The sequence below is a fragment of the Phalangium opilio genome, unplaced genomic scaffold (genome assembly GCF_054372755.1).
Source record: "Phalangium opilio isolate 3A_F unplaced genomic scaffold, DU_Popi_V2 ptg000090l_1, whole genome shotgun sequence".
Classification (NCBI taxonomy): domain Eukaryota; kingdom Metazoa; phylum Arthropoda; class Arachnida; order Opiliones; family Phalangiidae; genus Phalangium; species Phalangium opilio.
In genome coordinates this window covers 3,692,860-3,718,192 of record NW_028324195.1, presented here as the reverse complement: position 1 = coordinate 3,718,192, position 25,333 = coordinate 3,692,860, and the positions used below count along the sequence as shown (strand labels likewise).

The window sequence follows — 25,333 nt, the reverse complement described above, 5'->3', positions numbered from 1 at the left end:
ATTGATATTAATGTGAATTGTTAATTGAATCTCAATTTATTATCTAAATCTACTCTGCCGAACCACAATCCAGCATTAATTTCCACATAATTAAATATAATTAATATAAAATTAGACCAAAAACGTACATTTTTGGGACAAAAATTAAAATAACTTTTAATTAAACTACAAAATTAAGATTAAAACTAAGCTATAAGCTGGTAAATCCCTTTTTTACTATTAAACACTGAAATTAATTTATATTATCTTTATAATACATTAATATTGAGGAAATTCAAAAGTTTGGGGTAAAACAGGGGTTTTTCGGCAATATATTATGGGGTGAAACACTATTTTACCCCGAAGTTATTTTTGCCGAACTTTTGCCGAATTACCCCAAATTCTAAAATAGTAGATATTCTCCCATGCATCGTCTGCTAAAACATTCTAAATGACTTATGGAAACAAACTGCAAGTGTTTATTAAACTCAGGTCACGTGTCACCAAAGAGCCGCTATGGAACAGTTTACCCGTCATTTTCTACTCTGAAAAATTGGTTGCTGTAATTTTCACCAACAGCCGGGAGTGTGGCGTACTCCTGTAAGCTAAGCTTCTGGGAGGCAAAGTTTGAGGGAATAAGACACATGTCGGCGATCCTACCCTATAGGTGCCGACTGCCCCGTGTCCGCCGGAGGTGACTTGACCCCCACACCCCATCCGTCACCTCCCAAGTAAACCTCATTTCCTTCCCCTGCTTACACACATAATGAAACCTGACTAATCACATCCTTGCCGAGGTCCTCTGACCCGCTAGCATTGAAACCTCCAAAAAAAAAAAAAAAAGAACATTTCACCAACATGGAAAGTTATGTAGAATTAGAACCCTTTGAAGAATGGCGCAAACATCCTCTTCTGTTAGATTTAGTTATTTATTATATTGAAAAATGTAGCGGATTTAATCGAGATGGTGCCTTAAGACTTCATTAATAAAAGGCTGTTTCTATTTAGGCCCAAGTTTTGGACTTAAAAAAGCCAGGAACACTATTTAGGACCACCCTCTCTTAATAAAAATCAATATTTTACTTTGAACAATTGAATTTATTCTAAAGACATGTAAAATTATCAAAAGAAAAGAACTAAATTTTGTACAAAAATTACAGACAATTAAAAATATAAACAAACAAATGAATTAATAAAAGTGATAAATAAAAATAACTAAAATCATGGCGTTGCTTTTGCCTCCTCTTCATGTTTAAGAAAAGACATAAGAGATTCAGATCTGATTGGGCAATGGGACATGAGAGCCTGTCATATTTGAAACTGTGATTTCAGGACCAGTTAGGGTTAAATTATCCGCCATTAAATCTTCTTCATCCTAATTGGTGGAAATACAGTGTAATTTTACTAATTTTATTGTTAAGCTGCTAAAAAAAACCAACTTACCCAATTGTTCCTTTCATCTTGTTCTTTAACGGGAGTTGACTGACAACTAAAAGAAAAATAAAATAAAATTAACTTATAGATTTAACAGATTTACAATACAATTAAATAATTTATACAAACTTAGGACTGAAATTTGACAATCTAGATGCGGTATTTGATGCCATGCCTGACTTGGGCGTATAATTTTCTTTCAATAAATCTCCCCATCTTGTTTGAATTTCATTTGATGTTGATTCAGAAGGGTCAGCTTCGGTAGTTGTTGAATTAACTAATTTCATAAAAATCGTTTTCAGTCCTTCTTCTTCCGTTGGGTCACTACTCTTATAATCGTTTATGAATCTTCCCCTAAACATTTTTGCTGCATTTTCTTGACTTCTTGAACTAACGCCCAATTCCTTCGCTATTTCTCGAAAATGAACAATTTTGTGAATCTGATCGAGGGGCACTTGTAAATTTAGGTACCGTTGGTACAAGCACCTTGCTATCATCTTATTTCCTATTTTCTTATGTCCGGCTTCGAAAACCATATTAGCTCCTGTTAAAACTTAAACAACCTTCTCTAAATGGCCTAGCAGCTAAAATAATTTGATAACATACGAAACGCCTATCATTTCAACTCGGTAAAGGGGGGACCTTTTTTATCGCTTTTATCTATAAAGGTTTCACTAAATTTCGTTATTGATTTTTATGTGATTATAAATCGATGAAAAAACTGACCATTTCATTATGCCTTTAAAAAAACCCTGATAAAACAGATTTTTTTATCTCACTCTTTACCATTCCGAGTGACGATGACGTCATGGAGAGGTATTACACTGGGCGTGTCTGTGTGTATATTTGTGTATGTATGTCGATTTCGAGAATGATGATTTCTTCGAATGACCGACCCTTCGTGCTATGCTCAATCCCTTGGGTTATAGTCAATTAACTAACACATTTTGTTAGGTCTCAATACTAGTTTTATTTTATCAGCGATCATCGATTTTCAGTATATTTTATTCTCCTTATAGAGCCGAATACTCAAACCTAACTGTATATTTTTAATAGAAAGTAAAATGCATCCTATGAAAAACATTAACATGTACAAAAATGGGCCAAGCCTCGCCTCGTGCCCTTTCCGCTGTAAAACGTTCTGAGATCCCATGTAGAGCCAAGTCTGCCTTTTGATCTCATTCAATCGCCAATTGAACAATTATGTTATAAATTAAGTCCTTTTCCTAGTTAATAACCAATATTCTTTGACTCTATCATTATTATAAATCTTTGTTCGTATCAAAAATATCGTGACTTGGCAATCGCAGGTAAGTAATATTAAAAGGAAGTCGAGGGGAAATTCACTAAATCGTTGCCGATTTTAAAATAATCGAAGGGATATTCACTAAATCGTTTATGGTCGAGGGGATATGTACAAGTTTATAAGAAGAGTCATGCATAACCTTATATACACGCGCTTGCCAAGTCACGATATTTTTGATACGAACAAAGATGTATAATAATGATAGAGTCAAAGAATATTGGTTATTAACTAGGAAAAGGACTTAATTTATAACATAATTGTTCAATTGGCGATTGAATGAGATCAAAAGGCAGACTTGGCTCTACATGGGATCTCAGAACGTTTTACAGCGGAAAGGGCACGAGGCGAGGCTTGGCCCATTTTTGTACATGTTAATGTTTTTCATAGGATCTCACTTCTTTTTGTAGACCCTCTCGTTATACTTCGGTAGTTATATTAAAACAAGACCCTCTCGTGGTACTTCGTTTGCCAATATAATCGCTAACGTTTGTCCATATTTACGCTGAATTACCCCTTTCGACCCGCAGAGAATATGTAATAAAGATTGTACGCGATATCCTATAAATAAAGAACTAAAGAACAATTTTATAAAAATTTCGGGATGTTTTAATTTTTCTGTGCTTTATAAAATAAATGAAAACTAAATCCTGAATTTTAAGTTTCTATCTCCTCTAGAAGTACCTTAGAATTTTGATGATCGGTGAGTGAGTGAGTGAGTGAGTGACAAAATAAGGTAAATTTCACCTGCGATATTTCGAAAAGTATATAGGGTAGGAACTTGAAATTTGGAAACTAGAGCTAGGATTGACAGTCCTCGCGGCAAGCAAAATTTCAGACTTTTACCTCTAACCATCACGAAGTTACAGTGGGTTTAAAAGTGCCACGAGTTGCTTCGAGAAAAGGATGTCAGTGCTCGACTTGGCTGGGAGCACGGCAGTGCTCCCAGATATGCGTAATGTTATGCAGATATTTCACAATAAAATACTTTTACTAAAGGTATTTTGGTGAAAAAACTAAGATAAGCAATTTTTTAAAATATTCAATGTTTAATAATCATGTCTACAAAAGTCAAAATTTGAATTTCTGTTACTTCCGGCAATTATCTCTTACTTTTTCTCATCTTTGTCGCAAAGACAGTTTTTATTAATCAAAAATGTCTTGATTAGAATCAAGACCTAAAAAGTATCGATAAGTCTGAGGTTATCACTTGTCTGAAGGATCAGATATTAATTTTTCTATTTAATTGAAACTTAAATGCATGCTTAAGAAAAAACAACGTTCCATTACCGTTTTCCGTTGAAATAAATTATTTTACTGGTAATCAATTTCAAAAATTTACTTATCTCGGCTTTTCGACCACAATTCCATTCCCCGAAAACATTTTATCATTACATTAATTACTTTTGGGAGAGTACGTGTATGGTTTTGCGTTTTAAAAGGTTCCTAAAGACGTTACATCCCCATTCGTGACCGGCACGCTTCGCAGTGGAACATTTTAATTATTCTAAAACCAATGGCGCCAAATTCAATAGGGACAGTTAGATTTTTACTCGCGGTTTTGCAAAATGATGTAATATCAAGTGTACTTTAGTCAACCGTCGTATTGTTCTTTCTCATAGTTCAGGGCATGATCAGTGTTACTGCCCAATTTCTCTCTCTAGTTTCTAACAATGGTTAGAGACTATTTGATATGGCACGGACAACGTTATATACATTTGTAAATTTTAAGTATCACAAAAGGAAAAAAATCCAATTTTTTTATATTTTGGTTTGAAATAAATAAACTCATGATAGTAGTTATAACGAACAAAAAAACAAGGGAATGGCACCGGTAATGAGCAGCAGAAAGAGAGGAAAGTTTGCTTCAAGTTAGCAGAGGGACATGGTAGTGAAAATGGTAATCTTGAATTTTGTTCGTTCAAACCTTAATATATCATGAAAAATTCAAGTGAGGAGGCGGCACTACCTAGAAAGATTGATTTTGGCAGATAACAGCGAAAAATTATGTTCTACACACACTGGGACTATGAGAGAGTTTCAAGGCCGAGGTCGCACATGATGAAATAGTTTGCTCAGGTCCTGTTAGTCTCGAAAGGGTTATATAGTGCTTGTAACTTTTAAAAGGTTCTTGTCATGGCTAAACAGACCGCTATTACAGTTTTTTATTGTTTTATAGGTTATTTTGACACGTTATCTCCCAAAAGTAATTAATGTAATGATAAAATGTTTTCGGGTAATGGAATTGTGGTCGAAAAGCCGAGATAAGTAAATTTTTGAAATTGATTACCAGTAAAATAATTTATTTCAACGGAAAACGGTAATGGAACGTTGTTTTTTCTTAAGCATGCATTTAAGTTTCAATTAAATAGAAAAATTAATATCTGATCCTTCAGACAAGTGATAACCTCAGACTTATCGATACTTTTTAGGTCTTGATTCTAATCAAGACATTTTTGATTAATATCTGTTCCTTCAGTCTTCATTTTAATTAAGAATGTTAAGAAACAGTTTTACATTTTCAAAATCTGCACTAAGCAGAAACATATATAAAGGGGACCATAAATTTAGCTCAATCAAACATTTATTTATAATAATACTTCAAAAAAAAAGTAAATCAATAAAAGTTTGTATTCTTATTGTAATTAACATAATACAATTTTTTACAATGACCAGTTTAAAAATTGCCTGGTCCAGTTCAAAAATTAAATCGGAGGGGGGTCAGTGGTCCACGAGACTACTGAGAAAGTTCAAGGGTACCATTAAAATTCTAATATTTTAATTATCCACTTCTTTGGTTTAGCAGACGACGTGCAGGAAAGTCGCTGGCCTAATGTCTAGTTTAAAAAATCCTTATTTGGTCACGGACCAGAAAACTCACGTAAACGCGAAGCGAATGTCGAAAACTACGTATTTTCCGACTGAGGAGAGGCGAAATAGCCCGGCCTCCTTTTACGTCCCCCCTAACCGAAACGTTAGTGGTTCGAGCCCAGCCAGGAGCGGTGTTGTGAAGTCTCTGATGTAACGTAAAAAGTCAATGTTTTGCCAAAATACGTGACGATTATTGTTCTTCATAGCTTCCGTGGTGCAATGGTTAGCGCGTTCGGCTGTTAATCGAAAGTTTGGTGGTTCAAGCCCAGCCAGAAGCGGTGTTGTGAAGTCTCTTATGTAACGAAAAAAGTCAAAGTTTTGCCAAAATACGTGACGATTGTCGTTCTTCAAAGCTTCCGTGGTGCAATGGTTAGCGCGTACAGCTGTTAACCGAAAGGTTGGTGGTTCGAGCCCAGCCAGGAGCGGTGTTGTGAAGTCTCTGATGTGACGTAAAAATCAAAGTTCTGCCAAAATACGTGACGATAATTGTTTTCAAAGCTTTTGTGCTGCAATGGTTAGCGCGTTCGGCTGTAAACCGAAGGGTTGTTGGTTTTAGTCCACCCTGGAGCGTTGTTGTGAAGTCTTATAAAAAACGTAAAAATTCAAAGTTTTTCTACAATACCTGAAGATCATTTAATTTCAAAGCTTCCGTGGCGCAATGGTTAGCGCGTTCGGCTGTTAATCGAAAGTTTGGTGGTTCGAGCCCAGCCAGAAGCGGGGTTGTGAAGTCTCTGATGTAACGTAAAAAATCAAAGTTTCGCCAAAATATGTGACGATAATTGTTTTTCAAAGCTTCCGTGGCGCAATGGTTAGCGCGTTCGGGTTTTAACCGAAAGGTTGGTGGTTCGAGCCCAGCCAGGAGCGGTGTTGTGAAGTCTCTGATGTGACGTAAAAAGTCAAAGTTTTGCCAAAATACGTGACCATAATTGTTTTCAAAGCTTTTGTGCTGCAATGGTTAGCGCGTTCGGCTGTTAATCGAAAGTTTGGTGGTTCAAGCCCAGCCAGAAGCGGTGTTGTGAAGTCTCTTATGTAACGAAAAAAGTCAAAGTTTTGCCAAAATTCGCGACGATAATTGTTTTTCAAAGCTTCCGTGGTGCAATGATTAGCGCGTTCGGCTGTAAACCGAAGGGTTGTTGGTTTTAGTCCACCCGGGAGCGTTGTTGTGAAGTCTTATAAATAACGTAAAAATTCAAAGTTTTTCCACAATACCTGAAGATCATTTAATTTCTAAGCTTCCGTGGCGCAATGGTTAGCGCGTACAGCTGTTAACCGAAAGGTTGGTGGTTCGAGCCCAGCCAGAAGCGGGGTTGTGAAGTCTCTGATGTAACGTAAAAAATCAAAGTTTCGCCAAAATATGTGACGAAAATTGTTTTTCAAAGCTTCCGTGGCGCGATGGTTAGCGCGTTCGGCTTTTAACCGAAAGGTTGGTGGTTCGAGCCCAGCCAGAAGCGGTGTTGTGAAGTCTCTTATGTAACGAAAAAAGTCAAAGTTTTGCCAAAATACGTGACGATTATCGTTCTTCAAAGCTTCCGTGGTGCAATGGTTAGCGCGTACAGCTGTTAACCGAAAGGTTGGTGGTTCGAGCCCAGCCAGAAGCGGGGTTGTGAAGTCTCTTATGTAACGAAAAAAGTCAAAGTTTTGCCAAAATTCGCGACGATAATTGTTTTTCAAAGCTTCCGTAGTGCAATGGTTCAAGTACCTACAAGCACCCACAAGTACCTACAAACACTCACAAGTACCCACAAGTACCTACAAGTACCAAAGGCAGTGTGGGGGACCTTTTCCAACTTAACTTGTTAGCTCACACAAAGCTAGGTCCCCTTGTTTTTCAACCACCACGAGATTTGAACCTAATAGATTTAAAAGTGCTAACATCATAAACTGACTCTTTACACTGCTTAAATATCGCAGATTGGAATGGTTTTGAAAATTTAAATTTAAACATACTTAGACTTAATTATAGTCAATGAAAATTGCTTAGCGGAATGTTAGGTGTTGTACCTTCCATTTAAAACCGTTTTCAAGTCTAACAAACGTATAGTTTTTCTAAAATCGGATTAACCGGAATGTTTTTTTCCAAAAATTTCCCATGTTATTTCTATGGGAAAAATTCCAGTTTTTCAACAAAAGGTGTGATGAATTTTATGGAAATGAAAACCACCCTTAGCAACTTTATTTTTTATAAAATTAACTAATTAATGAATCTCTTTGAAATTTTAACCACATATTGTGGGCCAGAATTGTAGTTCTGCGCAATTTTTTCAAAACAATTTATGCAATACAAAAAAAAACTACAGCCAAACAAAAAACCCTCCTTATACATTAAGAGCAGTATGAAGTCTTATCTAAGAGAGCTACCGCTCTCTCAGAATTATAATTTAATTAGTATCCATCTGGATTATGCTCTTTCCAGGAAATGGACGTTGAGGGTGAATTTCAAATTAAATATGCTCAGTAAAGCTAAAATTAATGCTGTAGTGTAGCGCAATAGTGTTAGTTCAATTTATAGTGTAGTTTAGTTTTCGCCGAACTACCTGAATTTTTAAACTTCGCGCCTTTTCATGAATTTAGATGACAATGTAAATTTATTTAAGTGCTAAGTGTGAAATAGGCAATTTGAGATTAGACGAACTACTCGTGTAGTTATCATTTTAGTCTTTTACCCTAATTAAAAGTTATCCTTGAATTTTACCCAAAAAATGTTCTTTTCTGTTCATTCCACTTTAATTACGCCAAATTAATATGAAATTGACACTTAAATGTGGTTCCGCAGTATTGTTTTAGCTTATAAAATGAGTTTCAATAAATAATTTTCCCTAATTATCTTTTGCCGAACATTCGCGCCTTAAATGTTTTTCTATGATAATGTAAATATATTTAAGTTTTAAATGAAAAAATCGGTTGGACGAACAACTCGTGTAATTTTATTATGAATTATTTAGTTTCATTAAAAATTATTCCTGTCTATTCGGAAAATATGGTTGTTTTGCGTTAATATCTCATTAATTATACTTAATTAAGTTGATATTAACGCTGTACCTTGGTTTATCAATTACTTTACAATATGAGTTTGATTTCTTCTAAACTTAATAGGAGTTTTTGTCTTTGCCGACGCGCTTGTATTTTTGCTTTTAAGTATACCTTTAAAATATCTACCTTCGGAAACTGAAAAATGGGCAATGAAGCTGTTTTAAGAAAAGGGTTTCCGTCCACCGCGACGTCTCCTTCGACTTATGTTTTGTATAATCAGAACAGGGTTAAACAAGACGGCCCAAGGGCTCGTAATAGTAGCCACATCGTACGAGTGAATAGCCCCTCTATACCCTACCCTAATGAGTGGATAACATAAATTAAAAGAAAATAAATATAAAAACCCCAAACATACAAATTCATAAGTATCCGACCCCACAGATAAAAATTCAAAAGTATCCGACCCCACAGATTAAGAGGTACCCCACCCCACATCACCCCGACATTTTCGAGATAAAATTTAAGGATAAAGTCTCGAGAATTCTATCAAGTCTCTATGGCAAGAAAATGAATATAAAAAACTAAAAGAAAAATAGAAAATAAATATAAAAATCTAAAATAAAAAAAATCAGAAGTGTCCGACCCCACAGATAAAAATTCAAAAGTATCCGACCCCACAGATAGAGAGGTACCCTCCCCCTATCCCCGACACTTTAGAGATAAACTTAAGAATAACAAGGGTGCCACCCAGCCAGGAGCGGTGTTGTGAAGTCTCTGATGTGACGTAAAATGTCAAAGTTTTGCCAAAATACGTGACGATTATTGTTCTTCGAAGCTTCCGTGGTGCAATGGTTAGCGCGTTCGGCTCTTAACCGAAAGGTTGGTGGTTCGAGCCCAGCCAGGAGCGGTGTTGTGAAGTCTCTGATGTGACGTAAAATGTCAAAGTTTTGCCAAAATACGTGACGATTATTGTTTTTCAAAGCTTCCGTGGTGCAATGGTTAGCGCGTTCGGCTGTTAATTGAAAGTTTGGTGGTTCAAGCCCAGCCAGAAGCGGTGTTGTGAAGTCTCTTAAGTAACGAAAAAAGTCAAAGTTTTGCGAAAATTCGCGACGATAATTGTTTTTCAAAGCTTCCGTGGTGCAATGGTTAGCGCGTTCGGCTGTAAACCGAAGGGTTGTTGGTTTTAGTCCACCCTGGAGCGTTGTTGTGAAGTCTTATAAATAACGTAAAAATTCAAAGTTTTTCCACAATACCTGAAGATCATTTGATTTCAAAGCTTCCGTGGTGCAATGGTTAGCGCGTACAGCTGTTAACCGAAAGGTTGGTGGTTCGAGCCCAGCCAGAAGCGGTGTTGTGAAGTCTCTGATGTAACGTAAAAAATCAAAGTTTTGACAAAATATGTGACGATAATTGTTTTTCAAAGCTTCCGTGGCGCAATGGTTAGCGCGTTCGGGTTTTAACCGAAAGGTTGGTGGTTCGAGCCCAGCCAGAAGCGGTGTTGTGAAGTCTCTTATGTAACGAAAAAAGTCAAAGTTTTGCCAAAATACGTGACGATTATCGTTCTTCAAAGCTTCCGTGGTGCAATGGTTAGCGCGTACAGCTGTTAATCGAAAGTTTGGTGGTTCAAGCCCAGCCAGAAGCGGTGTTGTGAAGTCTCTTATGTAACGAAAAAAGTCAAAGTTTTGCCAAAATTCGCGACGATAATTGTTTTTCAAAGCTTCCGTAGTGCAATGGTTCAAGTACCTACAAGCACCCACAAGTACCTACAAACACTCACAAGTACCTACAAGTACCAAAGACAGTGTGGGGGACCTTTTCCAACTTAACTTGTTAGCTCACACAAAGCTAGGTCCCCTTGTTTTTCAACCACCACGAGATTTGAACCTAATAGATTTAAAAGTGCTAACATCATAAACTGACTCTTTACACTGCTTAAATATCGCAGATTGGAATGGTTTTGAAAATTTAAATTTAAACATACTTAGACTTAATTATAGTCAATGAAAATTGCTTAGCGGAATGTTAGGTGTTGTACCTTCCATTTAAAACCGGAAGCTTTGAAAAACAATTATCGTCGCGAATTTTGGCAAAACTTTGACTTTTTTCGTTACATAAGAGACTTCACAACACCGCTTCTGGCTGGGCTTGAACCACCAAACTTTCGATTAACAGCTGTACGCGCTAACCATTGCACCACGGAAGCTTTGAAGAACGATAATCGTCACGTATTTTGGCAAAACTTTGACTTTTTTCGTTACATAAGAGACTTCACAACACCGCTTCTGGCTGGGCTCGAACCACCAACCTTTCGGTTAAAACCCGAACGCGCTAACTATTGCGCCACGGAAGCTTTGAAAAACAATTATCGTCACATATTTTGTCAAAACTTTGATTTTTTACGTTACATCAGAGACTTCACAACACCGCTTCTGGCTGGGCTCGAACCACCAACCTTTCGGTTAACAGCTGTACGCGCTAACCATTGCGCCACGGAAGCTTTGAAATTAAATGATCTTCAGGTATTGTGGAAAAACTTTGAATTTTTACGTTATTTATAAGACTTCACAACAACGCTCCAGGGTGGACTAAAACCAACAACCCTTCGGTTTACAGCCGAACGCGCTAACCATTGCACCACGGAAGCTTTGAAAAACAATTATCGTCGCGAATTTTCGCAAAACTTTGACTTTTTTCGTTACTTAAGAGACTTCACAACACCGCTTCTGGCTGGGCTTGAACCACCAAACTTTCAATTAACAGCCGAACGCGCTAACCATTGCACCACGGAAGCTTTGAAAAACAATAATCGTCACGTATTTTGGCAAAACTTTGACATTTTACGTCACATCAGAGACTTCACAACACCGCTCCTGGCTGGGCTCGAACCACCAACCTTTCGGTTAAGAGCCGAACGCGCTAACCATTGCACCACGGAAGCTTCGAAGAACAATAATCGTCACGTATTTTGGCAAAACTTTGACATTTTACGTCACATCAGAGACTTCACAACACCGCTCCTGGCTGGGTGGCACCCTTGTTATTCTTAAGTTTATCTCTAAAGTGTCGGGGATAGGGGGAGGGTACCTCTCTATCTGTGGGGTCGGATACTTTTGAATTTTTATCTGTGGGGTCGGACACTTCTGATTTTTTTTATTTTAGATTTTTATATTTATTTTCTATTTTTCTTTTAGTTTTTTATATTTATTTTCTATTTTTCTTTTAGTTTTTTATATTCATTTTCTTGCCATAGAGACTTGATAGAATTCTCGAGACTTTATCCTTAAATTTTATCTCGAAAATGTCGGGGTGATGTGGGGTGGGGTACCTCTTAATCTGTGGGGTCGGATACTTTTGAATTTTTATCTGTGGGGTCGGATACTTATGAATTTGTATGTTTGGGGTTTTTATATTTATTTTCTTTTAATTTATGTTATCCACTCATTAGGGTAGGGTATAGAGGGGCTATTCACTCGTACGATGTGGCTACTATTACGAGCCCTTGGGCCGTCTTGTTTAACCCTGTTCTGATTATACAAAACATAAGTCGAAGGAGACGTCGCGGTGGACGGAAACCCTTTTCTTAAAACAGCTTCATTGCCCATTTTTCAGTTTCCGAAGGTAGATATTTTAAAGGTATACTTAAAAGCAAAAATACAAGCGCGTCGGCAAAGACAAAAACTCCTATTAAGTTTAGAAGAAATCAAACTCATATTGTAAAGTAATTGATAAACCAAGGTACAGCGTTAATATCAACTTAATTAAGTATAATTAATGAGATATTAACGCAAAACAACCATATTTTCCGAATAGACAGGAATAATTTTTAATGAAACTAAATAATTCATAATAAAATTACACGAGTTGTTCGTCCAACCGATTTTTTCATTTAAAACTTAAATATATTTACATTATCATAGAAAAACATTTAAGGCGCGAATGTTCGGCAAAAGATAATTAGGGAAAATTATTTATTGAAACTCATTTTATAAGCTAAAACAATACTGCGGAACCACATTTAAGTGTCAATTTCATATTAATTTGGCGTAATTAAAGTGGAATGAACAGAAAAGAACATTTTTTGGGTAAAATTCAAGGATAACTTTTAATTAGGGTAAAAGACTAAAATGATAACTACACGAGTAGTTCGTCTAATCTCAAATTGCCTATTTCACACTTAGCACTTAAATAAATTTACATTGTCATCTAAATTCATGAAAAGGCGCGAAGTTTAAAAATTCAGGTAGTTCGGCGAAAACTAAACTACACTATAAATTGAACTAACACTATTGCGCTACACTACAGCATTAATTTTAGCTTTACTGAGCATATTTAATTTGAAATTCACCCTCAACGTCCATTTCCTGGAAAGAGCATAATCCAGATGGATACTAATTAAATTATAATTCTGAGAGAGCGGTAGCTCTCTTAGATAAGACTTCATACTGCTCTTAATGTATAAGGAGGGTTTTTTGTTTGGCTGTAGTTTTTTTTTGTATTGCATAAATTGTTTTGAAAAAATTGCGCAGAACTACAATTCTGGCCCACAATATGTGGTTAAAATTTCAAAGAGATTCATTAATTAGTTAATTTTATAAAAAATAAAGTTGCTAAGGGTGGTTTTCATTTCCATAAAATTCATCACACCTTTTGTTGAAAAACTGGAATTTTTCCCATAGAAATAACATGGGAAATTTTTGTAAAAAAACATTCCGGTTAATCCGATTTTAGAAAAACTATACGTTTGTTAGACTTGAAAACGGTTTTAAATGGAAGGTACAACACCTAACATTCCGCTAAGCAATTTTCATTGACTATAATTAAGTCTAAGTATGTTTAAATTTAAATTTTCAAAACCATTCCAATCTGCGATATTTAAGCAGTGTAAAGAGTCAGTTTATGATGTTAGCACTTTTAAATCTATTAGGTTCAAATCTCGTGGTGGTTGAAAAACAAGTGGACCTAGCTTTGTGTGAGCTAACAAGTTAAGTTGGAAAAGGTCCCCCACACTGCCTTTGGTACTTGTAGGTACTTGTGGGTACTTGTGAGTGTTTGTAGGTACTTGTGGGTGCTTGTAGGTACTTGAACCATTGCACTACGGAAGCTTTGAAAAACAATTATCGTCGCGAATTTTGGCAAAACTTTGACTTTTTTCGTTACATAAGAGACTTCACAACACCGCTTCTGGCTGGGCTCGAACCACCAACCTTTCGGTTAAAACCCGAACGCGCTAACCATTGCGCCACGGAAGCTTTGAAAAACAATTATCGTCATATATTTTGGCGAAACTTTGATTTTTTACGTTACATCAGAGACTTCACAACCCCGCTTCTGGCTGGGCTCGAAACACCAACCTTTCGGTTAACAGCTGTACGCGCTAACCATTGCGCCACGGAAGCTTTGAAATTAAATGATCTTCAGGTATTGTGGAAAAACTTTGAATTTTTACGTTATTTATAAGACTTCACAACAACGCTCCCGGGTGGACTAAAACCAACAACCCTTCGGTTTACAGCCGAACGCGCTAACCATTGCAGCACAAAAGCTTTGAAAACAATTATCGTCACGTATTTTGGCAAAACTTTGACATTTTACGTCACATCAGAGACTTCACAACACCGCTCCTGGCTGGGCTCGAACCACCAACCTTTCGGTTAAGAGCCGAACGCGCTAACCATTGCACCACGGAAGCTTCGAAGAACAATAATCGTCACGTATTTTGGCAAAACTTTGACATTTTACGTCACATCAGAGACTTCACAACACCGCTCCTGGCTGGGTGGCACCCTTGTTATTCTTAAGTTTATCTCTAAAGTGTCGGGGATAGGGGGAGGGTACCTCTCTATCTGTGGGGTCGGATACTTTTGAATTTTTATCTGTGGGGTCGGACACTTCTGATTTTTTTTATTTTAGATTTTTATATTTATTTTCTATTTTTCTTTTAGTTTTTTATATTCATTTTCTTGCCATAGAGACTTGATAGAATTCTCGAGACTTTATCCTTAAATTTTATCTCGAAAATGTCGGGGTGATGTGGGGTGGGGTACCTCTTAATCTGTGGGGTCGGATACTTTTGAATTTTTATCTGTGGGGTCGGATACTTATGAATTTGTATGTTTGGGGTTTTTATATTTATTTTCTTTTAATTTATGTTATCCACTCATTAGGGTAGGGTATAGAGGGGCTATTCACTCGTACGATGTGGCTACTATTACGAGCCCTTGGGCCGTCTTGTTTAACCCTGTTCTGATTATACAAAACATAAGTCGAAGGAGACGTCGCGGTGGACGGAAACCCTTTTCTTAAAACAGCTTCATTGCCCATTTTTCAGTTTCCGAAGGTAGATATTTTAAAGGTATACTTAAAAGCAAAAATACAAGCGCGTCGGCAAAGACAAAAACTCCTATTAAGTTTAGAAGAAATCAAACTCATATTGTAAAGTAATTGATAAACCAAGGTACAGCGTTAATATCAACTTAATTAAGTATAATTAATGAGATATTAACGCAAAACAACCATATTTTCCGAATAGACAGGAATAATTTTTAATGAAACTAAATAATTCATAATAAAATTACACGAGTTGTTCGTCCAACCGATTTTTTCATTTAAAACTTAAATAAATTTACATTATCATAGAAAAACATTTAAGGCGCGAATGTTCGGCAAAAGATAATTAGGGAAAATTATTTATTGAAACTCATTTTATAAGCTAAAACAATACTGCGGAACCACATTTAAGTGTCAATTTCATATTAATTTGGCGTAATTAAAGTGGAATGAACAGAAAAGAACATTTTTTGGGTAAAATTCAAGGATAACTTTTAATTAGGGTAAAAGACTAAAATGATAACTACACGAGTAGTTCGTCTAATCTCAAATTGCCTATTTCACACTTAGCACTTAAATAAATTTACATTGTCATCTAAATTCATGAAAAGGCGCGAAGTTTAAAAATTCAGGTAGTTCGGCGAAAACTAAACTACACTATAAATTGAACTAACACTATTGCGCTACACTACAGCATTAATTTTAGCTTTACTGAGCATATTTAATTTGAAATTCACCCTCAACGTCCATTTCCTGGAAAGAGCATAATCCAGATGGATACTAATTAAATTATAATTCTGAGAGAGCGGTAGCTCTCTTAGATAAGACTTCATACTGCTCTTAATGTATAAGGAGGGTTTTTTGTTTGGCTGTAGTTTTTTTTTGTATTGCATAAATTGTTTTGAAAAAATTGCGCAGAACTACAATTCTGGCCCACAATATGTGGTTAAAATTTCAAAGAGATTCATTAATTAGTTAATTTTATAAAAAATAAAGTTGCTAAGGGTGGTTTTCATTTCCATAAAATTCATCACACCTTTTGTTGAAAAACTGGAATTTTTCCCATAGAAATAACATGGGAAATTTTTGGAAAAAAACATTCCGGTTAATCCGATTTTAGAAAAACTATACGTTTGTTAGACTTGAAAACGGTTTTAAATGGAAGGTACAACACCTAATATTCCGCTAAGCAATTTTCATTGACTATAATTAAGTCTAAGTATGTTTAAATTTAAATTTTCAAAACCATTCCAATCTGCGATATTTAAGCAGTGTAAAGAGTCAGTTTATGATGTTAGCACTTTTAAATCTATTAGGTTCAAATCTCGTGGTGGTTGAAAAACAAGGGGACCTAGCTTTGTGTGAGCTAACAAGTTAAGTTGGAAAAGGTCCCCCACACTGCCTTTGGTACTTGTAGGTACTTGTGGGTACTTGTGAGTGTTTGTAGGTACTTGTGGGTGCTTGTAGGTACTTGAACCATTGCACTACGGAAGCTTTGAAAAACAATTATCGTCGCGAATTTTGGCAAAACTTTGACTTTTTTCGTTACATAAGAGACTTCACAACACCGCTTCTGGCTGGGCTCGAACCACCAACCTTTCGGTTAAAACCCGAACGCGCTAACCATTGCGCCACGGAAGCTTTGAAAAACAATTATCGTCACATATTTTGGCGAAACTTTGATTTTTTACGTTACATCAGAGACTTCACAACCCCGCTTCTGGCTGGGCTCGAACCACCAACCTTTCGGTTAACAGCTGTACGCGCTAACCATTGCGCCACGGAAGCTTTGAAATTAAATGATCTTCAGGTATTGTGGAAAAACTTTGAATTTTTACGTTATTTATAAGACTTCACAACAACGCTCCCGGGTGGACTAAAACCAACAACCCTTCGGTTTACAGCCGAACGCGCTAATCATTGCACCACGGAAGCTTTGAAAAACAATTATCGTCGCGAATTTTGGCAAAACTTTGACTTTTTTCGTTACATAAGAGACTTCACAACACCGCTTCTGGCTGGGCTTGAACCACCAAACTTTCGATTAACAGCCGAACGCGCTAACCATTGCAGCACAAAAGCTTTGAAAACAATTATCGTCACGTATTTTGGCAAAACTTTGACTTTTTACGTCACATCAGAGACTTCACAACACCGCTCCTGGCTGGGCTCGAACCACCAACCTTTCGGTTAAAACCCGAACGCGCTAACCATTGCGCCACGGAAGCTTTGAAAAACAATTATTGTCACATATTTTGGCGAAACTTTGATTTTTTACGTTACATCAGAGACTTCACAACCCCGCTTCTGGCTGGGCTCGAACCACCAAACTTTCGATTAACAGCCGAACGCGCTAACCATTGCGCCACGGAAGCTTTGAAATTAAATGATCTTCAGGTATTGTAGAAAAACTTTGAATTTTTACGTTATTTATAAGACTTCACAACAACGCTCCAGGGTGGACTAAAACCAAAAACCCTTCGGTTTACAGCCGAACGCGCTAACCATTGCAGCACAAAAGCTTTGAAAACAATTATCGTCACGTATTTTGGCAGAACTTTGATTTTTACGTCACATCAGAGACTTCACAACACCGCTCCTGGCTGGGCTCGAACCACCAACCTTTCGGTTAACAGCTGTACGCGCTAACCATTGCACCACGGAAGCTTTGAAGAACGACAATCGTCACGTATTTTGGCAAAACTTTGACTTTTTTCGTTACATAAGAGACTTCACAACACCGCTTCTGGCTGGGCTTGAACCACCAAACTTTCGATTAACAGCCGAACGCGCTAACCATTGCACCACGGAAGCTATGAAGAACAATAATCGTCACGTATTTTGGCAAAATTTTGACTTTTTACGTTACATCAGAGACTTCACAACACCGCTCCTGGCTGGGCTCGAACCACTAACGTTTCGGTTAGGGGGGACGTAAAAGGAGGCCGGGCTATTTCGCCTCTCCTCAGTCGGAAAATACGTAGTTTTCGACATTCGCTTCGCGTTTACGTGAGTTTTCTGGTCCGTGACCAAATAAGGATTTTTTAAACTAGACATTAGGCCAGCGACTTTCCTGCACGTCGTCTGCTAAACCAAAGAAGTGGATAATTAAAATATTAGAATTTTAATGGTACCCTTGAACTTTCTCAGTAGTCTCGTGGACCACTGACCCCCCTCCGATTTAATTTTTGAACTGGACCAGGCAATTTTTGAACTGGTCATTGTAAAAAATAGTATTATGTTAATTACAATAAGAATACCAACTTTTATTGATTTACGTTTTTTTTGAAGTATTATTATAAATAAATGTTTGATTGAGCTAAATTTATGGTCCCCTTTATATATGTTTCTGCTTAGTGCAGATTTTGAAAATGTAAAACTGTTTCTTAACATTCTTAATTAAAATGAAGACTGAAGGAACAGATATTAATCAAAAATGTCTTGATTAGAATCAAGACCTAAAAAGTATCGATAAGTCTGAGGTTATCACTTGTCTGAAGGATCAGATATTAATTTTTCTATTTAATTGAAACTTAAATGCATGCTTAAGAAAAAACAACGTTCCATTACCGTTTTCCGTTGAAATAAATTATTTTACTGGTAATCAATTTCAAAAATTTACTTATCTCGGCTTTTCGACCACAATTCCATTACCCGAAAACATTTTATCATTACATTAATTACTTTTGGGAGATAACGTGTCAAAATAACCTATAAAACAATAAAAAACTGTAATAGCGGTCTGTTTAGCCATGACAAGAACCTTTTAAAAGTTACAAGCACTATATAACCCTTTCGAGACTAACAGGACCTGAGCAAACTATTTCATCATGTGCGACCTCGGCCTTGAAACTCTCTCATAGTCCCAGTGTGTGTAGAACATAATTTTTCGCTGTTATCTGCCAAAATCAATCTTTCTAGGTAGTGCCGCCTCCTCACTTGAATTTTTCATGATATATTAAGGTTTGAACGAACAAAATTCAAGATTACCATTTTCACTACCATGTCCCTCTGCTAACTTGAAGCAAACTTTCCTCTCTTTCTGCTGCTCATTACCGGTGCCATTCCCTTGTTTTTTTGTTCGTTATAACTACTATCATGAGTTTATTTATTTCAAACCAAAATATAAAAAATTGGATTTTTTTCCTTTTGTGATACTTAAAATTTACAAATGTATATAACGTTGTCCGTGCCATATCAAATAGTCTCTAACCATTGTTAGAAACTAGAGAGAGAAATTGGGCAGTAACACTGATCATGCCCTGAACTATGAGAAAGAACAATACGACGGTTGACTAAAGTACACTTGATATTACATCATTTTGCAAAACCGCGAGTAAAAATCTAACTGTCCCTATTGAATTTGGCGCCATTGGTTTTAGAATAATTAAAATGTTCCACTGCGAAGCGTGCCGGTCACGAATGGGGATGTAACGTCTTTAGGAACCTTTTAAAACGCAAAACCATACACGTACTCTCCCAAAAGTAATTAATGTAATGATAAAATGTTTTCGGGGAATGGAATTGTGGTCGAAAAGCCGAGATAAGTAAATTTTTGAAATTGATTACCAGTAAAATAATTTATTTCAACGGAAAACGGTAATGGAACGTTGTTTTTTCTTAAGCATGCATTTAAGTTTCAATTAAATAGAAAAATTAATATCTGATCCTTCAGACAAGTGATAACCTCAGACTTATCGATACTTTTTAGGTCTTGATTCTAATCAAGACATTTTTGATTAATAAAAACTGTCTTTGCGACAAAGATGAGAAAAAGTAAGAGATAATTGCCGGAAGTAACAGAAATTCAAATTTTGACTTTTGTAGACATGATTATTAAACATTGAATATTTTAAAAAATTGCTTATCTTAGTTTTTTCACCAAAATACCTTTAGTAAAAGTATTTTATTGTGAAATATCTGCATAACATTACGCATATCTGGGAGCACTGCCGTGCTCCCAGCCAAGTCGAGCACTGACATCCTTTTCTCGAAGCAACTCGTGGCACTTTTAAACCCACTGTAACTTCGTGATGGTTAGAGGTAAAAGTCTGAAATTTTGCTTGCCGCGAGGACTGTCAATCCTAGCTCTAGTTTCCAAATTTCAAGTTCCTACCCTATATACTTTTCGAAATATCGCAGGTGAAATTTACCTTATTTTGTCACTCACTCACTCACTCACTCACCGATCATCAAAATTCTAAGGTACTTCTAGAGGAGATAGAAACTTAAAATTCAGGATTTAGTTTTCATTTATTTTATAAAGCACAGAAAAATTAAAACATCCCGAAATTTTTATAAAATTGTTCTTTAGTTCTTTATTTATAGGATATCGCGTACAATCTTTATTACATATTCTCTGCGGGTCGAAAGGGGTAATTCAGCGTAAATATGGACAAACGTTAGCGATTATATTGGCAAACGAAGTACCACGAGAGGGTCTTGTTTTAATATAACTACCGAAGTATAACGAGAGGGTCTACAAAAAGAAGTGAGATCCTATGAAAAACATTAACATGTACAAAAATGGGCCAAGCCTCGCCTCGTGCCCTTTCCGCTGTAAAACGTTCTGAGATCCCATGTAGAGCCAAGTCTGCCTTTTGATCTCATTCAATCGCCAATTGAACAATTATGTTATAAATTAAGTCCTTTTCCTAGTTAATAACCAATATTCTTTGACTCTATCATTATTATACATCTTTGTTCGTATCAAAAATATCGTGACTTGGCAAGCGCGTGTATATAAGGTTATGCATGACTCTTCTTATAAACTTGTACATATCCCCTCGACCATAAACGATTTAGTGAATATCCCTTCGATTATTTTAAAATCGGCAACGATTTAGTGAATTTCCCCTCGACTTCCTTTTAATATTACTTACCTGCGATTGCCAAGTCACGATATTTTTGATACGAACAAAGATTTATAATAATGATAGAGTCAAAGAATATTGGTTATTAACTAGGAAAAGGACTTAATTTATAACATAATTGTTCAATTGGCGATTGAATGAGATCAAAAGGCAGACTTGGCTCTACATGGGATCTCAGAACGTTTTACAGCGGAAAGGGCACGAGGCGAGGCTTGGCCCATTTTTGTACATGTTAATGTTTTTCATAGGATGCATTTTACTTTCTATTAAAAATATACAGTTAGGTTTGAGTATTCGGCTCTATAAGGAGAATAAAATATACTGAAAATCGATGATCGCTGATAAAATAAAACTAGTATTGAGACCTAACAAAATGTGTTAGTTAATTGACTATAACCCAAGGGATTGAGCATAGCACGAAGGGTCGGTCATTCGAAGAAATCATCATTCTCGAAATCGACATACATACACAAATATACACACAGACACGCCCAGTGTAATACCTCTCCATGACGTCATCGTCACTCGGAATGGTAAAGAGTGAGATAAAAAAATCTGTTTTATCAGGGTTTTTTTAAAGGCATAATGAAATGGTCAGTTTTTTCATCGATTTATAATCACATAAAAATCAATAACGAAATTTAGTGAAACCTTTATAGATAAAAGCGATAAAAAAGGTCCCCCCCTTTACCGAGTTGAAATGATAGGCGTTTCGTATGTTATCAAATTATTTTAGCTGCTAGGCCATTTAGAGAAGGTTGTTTAAGTTTTAACAGGAGCTAATATGGTTTTCGAAGCCGGACATAAGAAAATAGGAAATAAGATGATAGCAAGGTGCTTGTACCAACGGTACCTAAATTTACAAGTGCCCCTCGATCAGATTCACAAAATTGTTCATTTTCGAGAAATAGCGAAGGAATTGGGCGTTAGTTCAAGAAGTCAAGAAAATGCAGCAAAAATGTTTAGGGGAAGATTCATAAACGATTATAAGAGTAGTGACCCAACGGAAGAAGAAGGACTGAAAACGATTTTTATGAAATTAGTTAATTCAACAACTACCGAAGCTGACCCTTCTGAATCAACATCAAATGAAATTCAAACAAGATGGGGAGATTTATTGAAAGAAAATTATACGCCCAAGTCAGGCATGGCATCAAATACCGCATCTAGATTGTCAAATTTCAGTCCTAAGTTTGTATAAATTATTTAATTGTATTGTAAATCTGTTAAATCTATAAGTTAATTTTATTTTATTTTTCTTTTAGTTGTCAGTCAACTCCCGTTAAAGAACAAGATGAAAGGAACAATTGGGTAAGTTGGTTTTTTTTAGCAGCTTAACAATAAAATTAGTAAAATTACACTGTATTTCCACCAATTAGGATGAAGAAGATTTAATGGCGGATAATTTAACCCTAACTGGTCCTGAAATCACAGTTTCAAATATGACAGGCTCTCATGTCCCATTGCCCAATCAGATCTGAATCTCTTATGTCTTTTCTTAAACATGAAGAGGAGGCAAAAGCAACGCCATGATTTTAGTTATTTTTATTTATCACTTTTATTAATTCATTTGTTTGTTTATATTTTTAATTGTCTGTAATTTTTGTACAAAATTTAGTTCTTTTCTTTTGATAATTTTACATGTCTTTAGAATAAATTCAATTGTTCAAAGTAAAATATTGATTTTTATTAAGAGAGGGTGGTCCTAAATAGTGTTCCTGGCTTTTTTAAGTCCAAAACTTGGGCCTAAATAGAAACAGCCTTTTATTAATGAAGTCTTAAGGCACCATCTCGATTAAATCCGCTACATTTTTCAATATAATAAATAACTAAATCTAACAGAAGAGGATGTTTGCGCCATTCTTCAAAGGGTTCTAATTCTACATAACTTTCCATGTTGGTGAAATGTTCTTTTTTTTTTTTTTTTGGAGGTTTCAATGCAAGCGGGTCAGAGGACCTCGGCAAGGATGTGATTAGTCAGGTTTCATTATGTGTGTAAGCAGGGGAAGGAAATGAGGTTTACTTGGGAGGTGACGGATGGGGTGTGGGGGTCAAGTCACCTCCGGCGGACACGGGGCAGTCGGCACCTATAGGGTAGGATCGCCGACATGTGTCTTATTCCCTCAAACTTTGCCTCCCAGAAGCTTAGCTTACAGGAGTACGCCACACTCCCGGCTGTTGGTGAAAATTACAGCAACCAATTTTTCAGAGTAGAAAATGACGGGTAAACTGTTCCATAGCGGCTCTTTGGTGACACGTGACCTGAGTTTAATAAACACTTGCAGTTTGTTTCCATAAGTCATTTAGAATGTTTTAGCAGACGATGCATGGGAGAATATCTACTATTTTAGAATTTGGGGTAATTCGGCAAAAGTTCGGCAAAAATAACTTCGGGGTAAAATAGTGTTTCACCCCATAATATATTGCCGAAAAACCCCTGTTTTACCCCAAACTTTTGAATTTCCTCAATATTAATGTATTATAAAGATAATATAAATTAATTTCAGTGTTTAATAGTAAAAAAGGGATTTACAAGCTTATAGCTTAGTTTTAATCTTAATTTTGTAGTTTAATTAAAAGTTATTTTAATTTTTGTCCCAAAAATGTACGTTTTTGGTCTAATTTTATATTAATTATATTTAATTATGTGGAAATTAATGCTGGATTGTGGTTCGGCAGAGTAGATTTAGATAATAAATTGAGATTCAATTAACAATTCACATTAATATCAATGTTTTATTGAAAATTCAATCCTTGCCAAAAAAACCCTATTTTACCCCAAACTTTTGAATTTCCTGAATATTAATGTATTATAAAGATAATATAAATTAATTTAAGTGTCAAATAGGAAAAAAGGGGATTTACCAGCTTCTAGCTTAGTTTTAATCTTAGTTATGTAGATCAATTAAAAGTTATTTTAATTTTTGTCCCAAAAATGTACGTTTTTGGTCGCATTTTACGTTAATTATACTTAATTAAGTTGAAATTAACGTTGGATTGTGGTTCGGCAGAGTAGATTTAGCTTATAAATTGAGATTCAATAAAAAATTCACATAAATGTCAATGTTTAATTCAAAATACAATCCTTGCCGAATAATCCCTATTTTACCCCAAACTTTGGAATTTCGCACTTCTTCAACGATTCGGCATATTTTTTCATTTCTCCCCGTAATATTTTGCCGAAACATCCCTATTTTACCCCAAACTTTGGAATTTCCCGCTTATTAATGTTTTTAAAAATAATAAAAATTAATTTCAGTGTTAAATAGGAAAAAAGGGGATTTACCAACTTCTCGCCTAGTTTTAATCTCAATTATGTAGATCAATTAAAAGTTAATTTTTGTCCCTAAAATGTATGTTTTTGGTCGAATTTTTCGTTAATTATGCTTAATTAAGTTGAAATTAACGTTGGATTGTGGTTCGGCAGAGTAGATTTAGCTTATAAAATCAGATTCAATAATCAATTCACATTAATATCATTGTTTAATTGAAAATTCAATCCTTGCCGAAAAAACCCTATTTTACCCCAAACTTTAGAATTTCCTGAATATTAATGTTTTTAAAAGATAATATAAATTAATTTAAGTGTCAAATAGTAAAAAAGGAGCTTTACCAGCTTCTAGCTTTGTTTTAATCTTAATTATGTAGTTCAATTAAAAGTTATTTTAATTTTTGTCCCAAAAATTTATGTTTTTGGTCGAATTTTACGTTAATTATGCTTAATTAAGTTGAAATTAACGTTGGATTGTGGTTCGGCAGAGTAGATTTAGCTTATAAATTGAGATTCAATAAACAATTCATATTAATGTCAATGTTTAGTTGAGTTTTTGATATTTGCCGAAAAATCCCTATAAGTGTCGTTGGGGCAAGACAGGGTAGCTTAGTTAGGCTTATTTAGTTTCTGAAATGCATTTAAAGGATTAACTTGATTTAATTTCGACGTTTAGTGTAGCCCCCCGTATTTTTATATTTTACCCCACTCTTTTTTGCCGAAAAGTGCCGAAACGGACACTATTTTACCCCGAATAGCCGAAGGCGAAGCCATAAGTCATTTAGGATGTTTTAGCAGACGATGCATGGGAGATTTCTACTATTTTAGATTTTGGGGTAATTCGGCAAAAGTTCGGCAAAAATATTTTCGGGGTAAAATAGTGTTCCCCGTCTAAATTATAGTCTCGAATGTGAAGATATGTTCCGTGTGGCCTTTGAGATTGAAAATTACATATTTTACAGTCCACTGACTCTAGCCAGTGTCCAGCAGCTGCACAATTCTTAACTGCCTCTAATTTTAGCAGACCACGGGCGCCGTGCAAAGGCCAAAAGCCTAAGTTTTTTTATTCCAGTGCATTGGGGACGGGGTTGACAGCCGCCCACCACTGGTGACGGAATTCACTCGAAAATCGTACAATAGAAATTGGCTTCAGCTATCCCCAGGCAACCCAACCAGACAGCAACCTGCTGGAACGAACTAGGCTGAAATATAAGATGTGGAAATGACGCAGAGATTTCATCTGACCACAAAACTTAAGCGAAATCTTTAAGGAGCGACGACATAAGCTAATAGTCTTGGTGACCT

General features: G+C 35.9%; 2 protein-coding genes and 3 non-coding genes across 5 annotated transcripts; 2 read left to right on the top strand and 3 right to left on the bottom strand.

Annotated features, from left to right (window-relative positions):
* Positions 1-1,056: 1,056 nt before the first annotated feature.
* On the bottom strand, positions 1,057-2,128 carry LOC149645048 (uncharacterized). Its single transcript, XM_089850451.1, has 2 exons — positions 1,543-2,128; positions 1,057-1,468 (listed from the first exon to the last, which is right to left on the bottom strand). Exons 1-2 carry the CDS (start codon positions 1,947-1,949, stop codon positions 1,396-1,398), a joined length of 480 nt encoding a protein of 159 aa, XP_089706577.1. The 5' UTR covers positions 1,950-2,128; the 3' UTR covers positions 1,057-1,395.
* Positions 2,129-9,391: 7,263 nt separating this feature from the next.
* On the top strand, positions 9,392-9,464 carry TRNAK-CUU (transfer RNA lysine (anticodon CUU)). The gene has a single exon. It is a non-coding gene; the product is annotated as a tRNA-Lys (tRNA).
* Positions 9,465-11,422: 1,958 nt separating this feature from the next.
* On the bottom strand, positions 11,423-11,495 carry TRNAK-CUU (transfer RNA lysine (anticodon CUU)). The gene has a single exon. It is a non-coding gene; the product is annotated as a tRNA-Lys (tRNA).
* A 2,678-nt stretch (positions 11,496-14,173) lies between these two features.
* Positions 14,174-14,246, bottom strand: TRNAK-CUU (transfer RNA lysine (anticodon CUU)). Its single transcript has one exon. It is a non-coding gene; the product is annotated as a tRNA-Lys (tRNA).
* A 7,152-nt stretch (positions 14,247-21,398) lies between these two features.
* Positions 21,399-22,434, top strand: LOC149645044 (uncharacterized). The gene is made up of 2 exons (XM_089850450.1): positions 21,399-21,948; positions 22,023-22,434. The coding sequence occupies exons 1-2, from the start codon at positions 21,542-21,544 to the stop codon at positions 22,093-22,095; spliced, it is 480 nt and encodes a 159-aa protein (XP_089706576.1). The 5' UTR covers positions 21,399-21,541; the 3' UTR covers positions 22,096-22,434.
* Positions 22,435-25,333: the final 2,899 nt, after the last annotated feature.

Excerpts from the sequence above, each read along its gene's own strand:
- LOC149645048 (XM_089850451.1), bottom strand. The coding sequence starts at position 1,949 with ATGGTTTTCGAAGCCGGACATAAGAAAATAGGAAATAAGATGATAGCA. Across the intron at positions 1,469-1,542 it reads TTGTCAAATTTCAGTCCTAA|TTGTCAGTCAACTCCCGTTA; the intron begins GTTTGTATAAAT and ends TTTTTCTTTTAG.
- LOC149645044 (XM_089850450.1), top strand. The coding sequence starts at position 21,542 with ATGGTTTTCGAAGCCGGACATAAGAAAATAGGAAATAAGATGATAGCA. Across the intron at positions 21,949-22,022 it reads TTGTCAAATTTCAGTCCTAA|TTGTCAGTCAACTCCCGTTA; the intron begins GTTTGTATAAAT and ends TTTTTCTTTTAG.